Source organism: Rhinolophus ferrumequinum, chromosome 12 (assembly GCF_004115265.2).
Source record: "Rhinolophus ferrumequinum isolate MPI-CBG mRhiFer1 chromosome 12, mRhiFer1_v1.p, whole genome shotgun sequence".
Classification (NCBI taxonomy): Eukaryota; Metazoa; Chordata; class Mammalia; order Chiroptera; family Rhinolophidae; genus Rhinolophus; species Rhinolophus ferrumequinum.
The window spans coordinates 50,487,092-50,498,882 of NC_046295.1; the positions used below are offsets into that span (position 1 = coordinate 50,487,092).

The following is an 11,791-nucleotide window of genomic DNA, read 5'->3' on the forward strand; positions in this document are numbered from 1 at the left end:
AAGAGTGTGGGTCAGTGTAAAGGACGTGGAGTGCAGGTGTGTGTGTCAGAGTGGGAATGACTTGAATGTATTTAAGTGTGCTTTGAGCATCTGAGTGTGTGGATGAGTGTATCAATATCAGAGTATGAGTGTCCCTGTTTGAATGTGGAACAAGTGAATGTGCGTAGGTGACAATGAGTGAATGAGAGTGTGTAAATGTGTTTGTGTGAGTGTACACACACACACACACACACACTCATCCTTCACCAGGCATAGAAGACACACCCTCACATGTATGTGGGCACACACACACACCTCCAAGGGCCAAAAGTGACTCAAGTTGTAAACCCTTAGTCTGATAAAGGGAAGACTTTGTCCACAGGCTGGTGTCACTCTCCCCTCTCCACCCCTGACATGGAACGGGATCCCCCAGCTAAAGGCGACCTTTACCAGGAAAGAGCTCCCTCAGACTGAGTCTGCCCCCTGCCTCCCCCTTTAGGCCAGGCCACCCCCGCTCCTCCCTTAATCTGTTTCCGGCCAGGCCCTGTCAGTGACCCTGAGCGGAGAGGCAAAGAATGAGGGTGGTGGGCAGGACATTCCAGGTGCCTTCTCAGCTATGGGGGGGCGTCTCCATGGAGATGAGCCAGCGGACCATGTCCAGATGACTATCGGGGATCCCAGAGTCCTCTCTCCCCTTGCCCAGCCTCTCCCAGCCAGGCCTCCTTGGCTCGGAGTGCAGTGAGGAAGCCTGGCCAAAGCCTACCACTCTTCAAAGGGGCTTCAGAGAGCTCTGGAGATGGGAAAGATAATACCCACCCCTTCTCCATACCATATCATACCTCACTTTGACCTGAAGGTATGACCAAGGCAGTCAAAGGAGGGGACCCCAGTTCAGGTTAGTCAGTTTTCAGCCCCCTCATAACCTCACCCCACTGACAACCTTGGCTTTTCCATAAGACCTCCCATCACTGCTTTCCCCCAACCCAGGCCTCCTATGCGTTGGCAAGGATAGGATGGAGAGAACCCTCTTCCTACTCCCAAAGCAACTGGAACTCCCAGTGTGTTGGTGAGAGCTGGAAAAGGCCCTCAGAGTCATCATAACCATCTTGGTTTCTGCCCCATTCTTGAAGAGCTGAAGCGGGATGGCAGTGAAACCTGGGGAAGGTCTTCCTGATAAGGCCGTGAAGCAAGATAGGAAACAGGTTGGGATTGTGCTTCTGCCTTCAACCTCTTTAGGACTGATTCTCAGCCCTCACTGCATATATACTACTCTCTAAACCTCTAATTCATCACCACAACCACTCTCAGCTTACACAGGGAGCTCACAAGGAAGCATAACAACAACAACAACAACCACACCAATAGTAATGTTCTATGTTCTATGGCTCTTACTGCTACATCTGGCATTTTTCTGCACATATGTTATCTCTCTTCGTCCTTACCTTGTGCAACCTAATGAGGTAAGTACGATTCCTATCCCCATTTTACAGATGAAGAAACTAAATTGCAGAGAGGTGGACTCTGTCAGGGATCGAGCAGGAATAGTATATCCTGGGAGTGCTTCACTGAAGACAGTTTATGAAGGGACAATTTACAGAGTCAGAAGTGGGGTCACAGGGATCAGCAAGAGATGGGACTAACAGCATGCAGCCACTTCCCTCTCAGCCAGAAGAGGTGAGAGCAAAGAGTAGTGGAAGCCTGGAAAAGGCATCAATATCCTGACCTTTCCCCCACCCTCCCTGCCCTAGCTGTGCGTCCCACTTGCCAAACCCAAATGATGCCAGATGGCAAGAGGCCCAGGTGACATGGGGCAGAGATATTAGCCTCCTGGGGCGCAGAGCAGGCTGGAGATTGGATCTGGGGGAAATGAAGACTCCACATGTTCAAGGTCCCGTGGCTGGGAAGGGCTGGTTTAGAACATAGGTGATCTGGGCTTGCTCCCTGAGATGGTGCAAAGTGCTGTCTGGGAAAGAGGTTGAGGGGAGCCAGGTTGGGGACAGAAGAAAGGAGTCTAGTCCAGACTCTGCTACACTGCTCTGTGACCCTGTGTGAGACTCTGGATCTCAGTCTTCCCTGAGGTAGGTGCCTCTCTGGGACAACCAAGGTGCCCAGACAAGACACCTTCTTTCCCACGGCCACCCTTACCTGAAATGAACCTGGCACCAAAGGCCAAGGCCCCAGCATGGAGATATAGAGTCTTTCAGGACGCCACCCCCAGCGACTGGGCAGACACACCCATCCCTCTGCACCCTAAGGACTGAGAGATGTTCTAGGTGAAGCCCCTTCCGCCTCCTTGAGGGGCCAGTGCCTCAGTCTCTCCTCCCTTTGCACAGCCAGCATTCCCTGGCCCATAACTCAGGACTCCGCCCCAGGACAGGCTCCCTCCTCCCAGCGAAGAGATGCAGGGCCCTGCCCAGCCCTGCACCTTCACAGACCCTTCCCGGGGAATCAAGGGTGTCTCTGACCTCAGGGGTCTCTGTGCAGGTGGGATAGTCCCTCCCCTTCGCACCCCACCCAACACTACTGCACCCAGCCTTCTCCAAACCTGGGGGGAGCCCCACCCAGGTTTTCATACAAACAAAATCAGGGAAAGAGTTAGCAAGGAGGGAGCTCATTACAAGGAATTGAGGAGGAGGTACGCCCTGGGGTAGTGAAGCAGTGCTGAGCTGGCAGGTATACACAGAGATGGGCTCCAAGTACACAAGGTGCCGACTTCGAAGTCCACAAAGAAAAGCCCAGACAGAAAGAATCAGGCAGTGAGAGACACAGAAAGAGACAAAGACATTGTGGGCTAGAGGCACAGACCCACAGAGACATAAACAGACGTACTGAGAGAAAGACAGGCACACTCAGAAACTCGGAGAAGTACACGTTTGCATGTGTGCACACACACAGAGGCAGGCAAGGGAACAGGAACCAAGCTCAGGTTTCGGGGAGGCTGATTTCAATCCAAACAAGTCAGAACTTTAAGGAAACTTGGGCTCCTTCAAAGCGGGCTGTGGAAATGACTCCGCTGAGGAAGAAGGTACAGAGGTGAGGTGTTGGGTCTGTCTACCCTCCTACTCGGTGATTCTCCGTCTAAGTCCACCTTGGAAAATGGATTAAGATACTTCTACTAAACAAGATAAAGAGGTTTCTTTCTGGAACTTGTGATCAGCTAGAACGGCTGATCGGAGGCATAGCCTGCCTAGAAGTGAGTGGGGGGAGGGAGCTTTCCTCCTGCCCCTGGAAGGGTCACGTGCTGCTACTTGGCTCAGGTCCCAACCAGCCCCTGCCCCACTTCACAGCTCCTGGCCCCAGCCAGGCTTTATCTTTTCTCATGACTGACCCTGTACCCAATATGTCCTCTTGGCTGTGCTCCTCTGCCCTCCACACTTGTGCATGTGGCCGCTTCTTTTATCTCCCTTCTATTCCACCGCAAAGCCTCCTCTAGTCAGGGCACAGCAAGCCATCACTCCCACTCTTCGTACTCCCCCTCCCCCACCTCAGGACATTCAAAATCCATGGAAGGAATCTGAGGTGGAAGAAGATATTGAGTTCAATGACCCTTAAAAAACAGCCTTCAGCATCTCTCCTCTACCACCACCCCCCTTTCCAGTTCTGCGGGAATAATCATGAGGTGACATTTATTGACTATTTACAATCCACTGATCACCGTGCTAAGTCCTTGTCGTGAATTATCTTTCATTACTTCCTCCTTTCAATATCTCCCAATTCACAGATAAGGAAACTGAGGTTCAGGGAAAGAAAATGACCACACTATGATCACACAGCTAGAGAGAGGCCACGCTGAGCTCAGAATCCAGGTTTGACTTCTTTGCTTATCCACTACACCAGAAGGCTTCCCTCCACCCCCTGGGCTGACCGGTCAGGGAGGAAGGGATGACAGAAGGGCATGGGACATGCTGGGGAGGACAGCAGGGTGGGAGCACCAAAGGTGGGACCTATGTGACTGGACTGAAACTCTGAGCCATATTCCCCTCCCAAGGTTTGCCCTTCCTCTCCCAGAGCCTGGGAAGGGGCCGCTCCCTCTGGCATGCTTCCCTGAAACATTCTGTACACACCTCTTGGGTGCTGAGGACAAGAAGCGGGTGGAGATCTGATATGGAACCGCTTTCTCCCATCCCACCTCTGCAAAGTCCTAGCTGTGTGACCCTGCATTTGCCACCCACCCTGTCTGGGCCATGGTCTCCTCATCTGTGAAATGGCTGAGGAGCAAGAGCTGGTTTAGACTCTAAAATCCAGTTCTCCTGCTGGACCCAGGGATCCTCTAGCTCCCATGGGGTTAACTCTGCGGGAGGGCTTGGGTTGGGGCCACCTTCCCTTTTATTCCCAGTGAAACTTGAGGAGGATTGGGTAAGGGAGGAGAAGGTGAGAAGGGACACGTGATCTCCTGACAGAGCTTCCTGGGCTCAGGTGTGCAGAGCCCCTTTCCTCCCTGGGCAGTCAGGGCACCAGAGTCAGTCAGTCTAACCCTGGCCATGCAGGACACAGATGTGCCTCACACTGAAGAACTAAAGCAAAAGGGAAGACAGGTGAATGGAGCTGTGGTCTCTGGGCTCAGACGACTGACAGTAGAAGATAGTGGAAGAGTGAGGAAGAGCAGGGATGACTTCCTGGAGGAGGAGACATTAGAGAAGATCAGGATTTTAGTGAGTGGACACTTTGGAGCCAAGGTTCTAACGTGGGAAGGCACAGGAGCACACAAGTAGTGTGGGATGAATGGAGCATTGTGAGGGGATGGGTGGAGACAGGGGCCAGGTCCTGGAGGGCCTGAAGGTAGAATGGGTTTTTGGATTATCTCTGGATGGCGAGAAGAGCCGTGGAGAAAAGGCCCACTTTCAGCGGTGGTTTCAGAAAGATCCCTCTGGTTTCCTGTACGGCCTGACTGGGACAGGTCTGGAGGCAGGGAAACTGCTAAAGGAGCTGTGACCAAGGTCTGGGTGGAGGTGATGGAGCCTGAACAGCTGCAAGCTGTAGAAGACAACATAGGTTCCCAGTCTGATTGGTCTCCTCCAGCAAGAGGGAGCTCACTACTTCTTGGGTAGCGAGTCTTCCCCTTAGGGTAAGTCTGCCTGGGAGAAAGTTCTTGCCTAGGCCAGGCTCAAGCTAGTCTTCCCGAAGTGATGGGGGCGGGGGGTACAGGGATCAGGAAGGAGATGCCATTCATTGTACTGGGACTCTCAGGAGGATGGAAGTTTGGGGGAAAGTCTGGGACCACTGAGTCAAGCTGAGATGAAGAGACTCTCTGACCTGTCTGTGTGACTGCCCCCTGCCCCCCAGGGTGCCCTGGCCAGGTTAAACACCCTGCTGGGCACCCTGGGTATATGTGGCCAGACACACTGAAGCTCCTTAACTGACCTCAGAAAAACAGCAGAGCAAACAGAAAAATATGTACACAATTGGCGGTTTTAAGCATACATTTTATTTATTTATTTTATATAAAAGGCAAAAGAGTACATGTTTTGAGTGGAAGATTAAAGGAGTGAAAACCAAACACAGAGTAGGGTCTCCAATCCCCATCCCTAAAACTGTAACATCGGCTATATTAAAAAAAAAACAACAAAAAAACAAAGAGCAAAAACATGAAACTAATGACCTGTACTTCACCTCACCCTCTCATGCCTACATTAGGACAGAAACATGTTATTCGGCTCCTACTTATGTACAGCCAAAGGTCCACACCTGGGCTGTGGTCCCCTCTTCCCAGCCCCACCCATATTCCCACCCTACCTCCCCCAAAGCCTCCCCTAAGCCCGTGCTTGGAAAACAGGGCAGATACACACATACTCAGAAATACATATATCTGGACACTCCTCCACATGGAGCCCCTGAAACATGCAGACCCCCAGCACTTTCCTCACTCACAGGTGGATACATCACTGTCCCTTTCCTTTAGGCTCCCCTCACAGCTAGAATCCATTCTACTTGTTCCCTTGCCCTGAATATCTGGGAAAACACACAGGCACATGCACACACGCTCACACACCCACTGCCCATTCCCTCCCTTTGGGATACAAAGAGTTATGTTGGCCCTACACCCTGTCCCACCACAGTTTAAGGACTAAAGTCCTATCTGGGCAGAGTCTGGTAGAAAATCCTGGAGGGGGCTGTCCAGTGGGTGGAGGCAGACTAGGAGCTTCTTAGCCTGGGAGGGGAATCATGAAGGGGGCTTCTAGGGAGCAGCCCCTGCACAGTCAGTGGATGCTCCCGGAAGAGGGGCGGAGGGATGGCCCCTGCCCACTCAGACCTGCTCTTTGTGCTTCACGTGGGCCAGCTTCACATTCTCCTGCTCAGTGGAGGGTGGAGGCAGGTCCAGGTGGCAGCCGATCATGACCTGGTACACGAAGACTCCCGCAATGGAGCCCAGGAGTGGGGAGACGATTGGCACCCACCACCAGTGGCGGCCAGTCCTGGGGGACAGGATATGTGGTTAAGGGTGGGTGGCACAAGCAGAAGGGAGGCAAACTGAGGCAGGCCGGGTGGGGATGGCACTCACGTGAAGACTTCCGAGCCCCAGCCCGCGATGGCAGTGAAGAGGCGGGGCCCAAAGTCCCGGGCAGGGTTGACGGCATAACCGGAGTTGAAGCCCATGGAGGTGCCGATGACCAGGACCACCAGGCCCACGGTGAAGGCCTCCAGGCCTCGGGGGACGGGGTTGTTGTAGGGGTCCACGATGGCCAGCACACACACAATAAGGGAGGCCGTGCCGATGAACTGGAGAAGGGAGAGCGGAGTGAGGAGTAGCCCACACCCCACCTTCTGGTCCCTCCTTCCAGCCTCCAGCTTCCCTCCAGCTCTTAGACTCTTTTCACCCCCCCGCATTCTGCTCTCTAGGGCAGTGGTGCTAGACTTTCTGTAGGCATAAGGATCCCCTGGGGAGCTGGTTAACTGTAAGTCCCTGCCACCCTGATTCGGATGTAGATGTCCCAATATATTGAGAAATGTTGCTATAGACAAGGAGTCCTGTCCCTTAGCCAGCCCATCAGCAACCCAGGGCAGCCTAGGCCCCTCACATGTCCCCAGACCATACCTGATCGAAGAAGCCATTGACCATGTCCAAGTGTCCAGAGGGATAGGTGGCAAAGATGCCAGCTGTGCCATTGGGGCCCGAGACTACAAGCTCATTGTTGGCGAAGTTCCAGATTGCATCTGTTGACGGATTAGACCCAAGTGGGTGAGCGCAGAGGCTTGAGCCGGTTTCCCCTCTCAGGTTGGGCCCACCCTCCCAGAGGTCATGGGTGAATGAAATCATTGCTATCTTACTCTGGAATTGGAGGTGGTAGGGTGGGTGGGGTGAGGGCCTGAGATGCTATTGTTGCCCAACTCGTTTCTTTTCCCTCGTGCCCCCCACCTTGGGCCTGTGCGTGAATGAGTGAGTCATGAGCCTAGGGCCTGGGCAGGCCCCAGCTGTCTATCATCAAAAGACTTGGTGCCAGCAGGTCCCAAGTAGGAGAAGGGGGAGTGGAGGAGGGTAATGCTTACCATAATACAACCCAAAAACAATCCCAGCACCCAGGAAGGCTCCCAGCGTCTGAGCCAGGGTGTAGATGGGCAGCTTGATCCACGGCTCACGGGCCAGGAAGCACATGGCGAAGGTTACAGCAGGGTTCAGGTGGGCCCCTGGGCAGAGGAGAGATGGGACCTATTAGCCATAGCCTGCCACAGTGGGGAGGACAGGATTCCACAGCACCGTCATATTCCCCATCTCTGGCCTGGGGGAGCACAGGTGCAGAGAAGGGTTTCTTGTATGGGATGGTGGGTTGGACTATAAAACAGGCCGAACTCTGCTAATCTCTGATTCCAAGGTGAGAGTTGAAGGTTGTAAGTATCAAGTTCCTTCTTCACTCTTCTCTTCCAAGGGCTCAGAGCTCAGGCTACAGCTATGCCCTGCCCTTGGGAATGCCCCCTCCACCTGATTCCCCAGTGGGACAACTTGTGGGAATGCTGTTTCGTGTGGGAATGACTGAGGGTGGGGTAAGACCTTACCAGAGACCTGGCCAGCGACGAGGATACCCAGGGTGACGGCAAAGCCAAAGGCCAGGTTGATGGTAAGAAAACCACCGTGGGTGCCCCTGCTGAGAATGACCTGGGCCACAGAGCCACAGCCGAACATCTGTGTCAGGAAACAGAACAAGGCAGGATGAGGGTGAGGCCCAGCTGACTCCCAGCAACTCTCACTCCAGGCGGAAGGGTAAAGCCAGGAACCTCTGCCTGCCCCCGTCAAGAAGAAAGAAGGCCTGCCCTGGAATTCAGCCCAAACCCCAACTGTTGCAACTGACCCCTGAAAAGAAGCAGACATGTCTGCCCTCCCATCCCCAATGTCCTAACTCTAATATAACAGCGCCGTATGGAAGAGACTGGAAGCAAAGTCTGCAACTGGGAGCCCAGAAGATGGCTGAACCGTCTGCATTGATTTTTCTTGACTCTTAGAAGGAATGGGGTGGAGGGGAACAGCTTTTACTTAAGCAGTTTCTCCCTCAGCCCTTCAGGCCTGGCCCATAGAGGCAGGAAGGCTCTCACTCATTCCCCACCTGCAGTTGCCTCCCTCTTTGCCCCAAAGTAGAGCTCAGGTGGTGGTGGTGACGGGGGTGAGAAGTACAAAGAAATAGGGAGGAGGCCAGAAGTTAGGTTGAATCCTCTTCTCCTGAATCTGGGATGTCAGAGTCCCTGCCCCTGCCCCTGGCTTTCCCCATAAGCCCTCTCAGTACCCTCAGCCTCCTCCTTGACCTGTCCGTGCCCCAGAGTCTCCTCTCTCCACCTGCCCTGACCTCTCTGCCCTCAGGGGTCCAGGGTCCCCACTCAGATTTGGAGGATCTGAGTGGCTCCTCTCACTAGCCCCAGTCCCGGCCACAGGGCAGTGGAAGTGGGAAGATTATTTCTAAGCTTTCTGCCAGGGATGGGGGGATTCAAGAGAACTGAGATCCCTGGTGTCCTACAAGGACAGAATGTACTGTATGTCTATTCCCCTGTTCAAATTTAAAAATGCTTCTGTACTAGCTGTAAAGAGCATTGCCCTGAGCTCCTGGAGTGTCCCCCAAAGCTGCTCCAGCCCCTGCCCAGGTCTCCTCTTCCATCTCCCCATAACTAAAGGTTTTGTGCCTACCAACCAGGTAGTTTCCAAGACCTGTGCAAAGGGCCCTTGGCCATTCTGATGGGTCAGTGTCCTGTTGTACTGAGTTGCTAGGCATTTTAATTATCATCCCTCAAAAACACCAAGAGATGGTGGGGAAGACAGCAGCAGTGATGCAAGGGCGAAGGTGTACAGGCAGGTGAGAGCAAAGATCAGAGATTGTGAGTATGTCGGGGGGCGAGGGGCAGGCACATGTGGGTCTGGGGCATCCTGCCAGGCTTGGCCGGCCCTGGTCTCAGTTCCTTGCCTGCCTGAGGCCCAAACCTGGCTCCATCCCAGAAGGCCTTGGAGGGAGAAGCTGTCAGAGCCAGTTCCACCACCCTGGGGCTAATCTTCCTCTTCCTTCCCTTCCTTCTCCCCCATACTCCGCCCTTACTAGGTACCCCAGAGAAAGGGTTTCCCCTCACCCCAAAGCCAGCCCTGATTCTGCCACTGCAGGCGCTAGGGCACCAACCCACAGAAGTTTGCAGGCAAATCCTCACCCACCGCTCAGGGGTCTCCGGGGCCTGCTCCTTCCTCTTCAGGCTGCCCTTGAGGTTCTGCTTTTCACTGACACCCGATGCCTCACACTCATCTGACTGAGCCTCAAATCCTCCTTCCTGGGGCTCAGTGCTAGGCCTGACTGCTCCTTTGTAGGGGAGGCAAACTGAGACTTGGGAGGCGACACAGAGGCCCCTCTTTGAATGTGGAAGACAACTTCTCCTGTCCTGGCTGCCCTCAAACAGGGGCCTGGACTATAAATCAGACAGGGAGTGGGGGGACACAAGACTCTGGGGGCAGGAGGATGATAAGCAGCTGCCCCACTTCCTTCTCGGCACAAGGAAGAGAAGGGATGGGGGTGACTGGTAGGGCCACTAGTTTTGTGAGGGGGCTGTGGATATAGAATGCCCCACTGGCTTTCCCACTGTGTGTTTCAGAGATCAGAGGTGAGTCGCAGCCGTCCTCTCCCATGGAGCCTGCTACACTACCAAAGCCCATTTGGGTGGCTCACTCCCAGCCCTACTTGCCTCCAGTTAAGCTTCTGAGTCCATAGGGGTCTGTCGGGTCTGCATTATCTAGGGTTGGGGCTGGGGCAGGAAAGGAGTAACCCACCCACTGCAAAGGAGCAACTGAACCCAGAAGTAACCTAGGGGGAAAACAGGTGTAACCACAAGAGTGGCTAAAAATCAAAAAGTAACTGGGACAGGAAATGGAGACTGTAACTGGTGTGCCTGCCAGACCCACGAAGTGCAAACAGAGTCACCCAGGAACAACCCAGGGGCAAAACTGGAGTAACCAGGGAGTAACTGGAACCGGGAAGTAACCCAGGCAGAAGTGTCCCACTCAGAGAACCCACAGCGCAACGGAGGGCTTCTTCACAGAAGCTGACAGCATCTGTCTGGGTAACTGACAGGGTCTGGGAGTCACTCTGCATGAGGGGAGAGACTGAGGTGACACCACTTCCTTTGTGCCTGGGGAGCCAGCACCTTCACAGTTCCTATCTTCAGGATCCTCCTTGCCGCTGTTTGCACCCTGATCAGTCTCCGCCCTCTGTCCCCACCTGTGGTAAACTGTCTTCATGCCACGAGAACTTTTGGACTTTCTGAGGCTTAATTATTCATTAGGAGCCAGACATCAGGACCCAAATAACCTAATAGGGGCCTCCACTGCCTCTGGGGGGCTGGGGCTCTGAGAACCTGGGGAGCTGGGGGAGCCTTGAGAAGGGGACTGAAGGTCCCTGACTGCAGGAGTGACAGCTGCCCCCAGCCTGTGGTGGGAGGTTTAAAAGGAGCAGTGCTGTCACTGGGAAGTAACAGCTGTCATAGATGGGGTAAAAGTTATGGGGAAAGGGCACTCTGGAAAGGGGCGAGCCGGGGATCAGAGCTGGGAGAAGGGTCAAGGCTGTCTTGAAGAACACAGCTCTCCAGTGAACAGAGGGAATGGGGAGTGTAGGCGCTGGGACAGAAGGGCTTCTCCGGGTCCCCCCCACTCACCACCAGGATGAGGGTACCCAGGCACTCAGCCAGCGCCTGGCGAAGCAGCCGGTAGCGGATGTGGAGCATCTCCCCGCAGCGGGACACCAGCTCCTTCTGTCGACCCATGGCGCGGACAAGCGGTGATAAAGACCGGCGGGAGAGACGGCTGAGCGAGGCGGGAGCGCAGCAGCAGTGGCCGCGAGCGCCGGGTGGCGCCCTTTATAGGAGCGCGGGAGGCCCAGGCCCCGCCCGCCCCGTTGCCCCGCAGCCCCGCCGGCTCAGCCCCGCTCAGAGCCCGCTTAGCCCCGGGCCGGGCCGGGCCGCAGGAGTGGGCGGCCACTCCCCCACCTCTGCGCGCACCTTGCCGGGGGAGGTTGGTGGGGACACTAGGTTGGGGGAAAACTAATAAGGAAGGTGGGGGAACATGGGGTGATAAGTGCCTTAGGGGTGGGGTTGGCCCAGGAGGGCACTTAGGGGAGGGGGCTGAAGGGGGATTGCGGAGCTGAGAGCCCATGGTGGGGTATAGGCATTGGAGGAGCATGGCTGGAGAGAATGGAGCTGCCAGAGAGACCTCTTTGGCGCCCGATAGTCAGCCTTGCTGTCATCCCCCCCTTGATGGAGGTGAGAGGAAACGTTTCAGAAAGGAAAGGACCTGGCCTGGCCCCACATCTACAGGATGGCTGCACCCAGCATGACCTCAGTCAGGAGGGAGAGGAGACCTCAT

At 54.8% G+C, this 11,791-nt stretch overlaps 1 protein-coding gene across 1 annotated transcript; it reads right to left on the bottom strand.

Moving 5' to 3' along the window:
* Positions 1-5,708: 5,708 nt before the first annotated feature.
* Positions 5,709-11,272, bottom strand: AQP3 (aquaporin 3 (Gill blood group)). The gene is made up of 6 exons (XM_033122003.1): positions 11,086-11,272; positions 7,969-8,095; positions 7,465-7,602; positions 7,013-7,131; positions 6,479-6,696; positions 5,709-6,392 (listed from the first exon to the last, which is right to left on the bottom strand). Exons 1-6 carry the CDS (start codon positions 11,191-11,193, stop codon positions 6,224-6,226), a joined length of 879 nt encoding a protein of 292 aa, XP_032977894.1. The 5' UTR covers positions 11,194-11,272; the 3' UTR covers positions 5,709-6,223.
* Between the last annotated feature and the right edge of the window lie 519 nt (positions 11,273-11,791).

Excerpts from the sequence above, each read along its gene's own strand:
- AQP3 (XM_033122003.1), bottom strand. The coding sequence starts at position 11,193 with ATGGGTCGACAGAAGGAGCTGGTGTCCCGCTGCGGGGAGATGCTCCAC. Across the intron at positions 7,132-7,464 it reads TGTTTTTGGGTTGTATTATG|ATGCAATCTGGAACTTCGCC; the intron begins GTAAGCATTACC and ends ATCCGTCAACAG. Across the intron at positions 6,697-7,012 it reads TCAATGGCTTCTTCGATCAG|TTCATCGGCACGGCCTCCCT; the intron begins GTATGGTCTGGG and ends TCCCTTCTCCAG.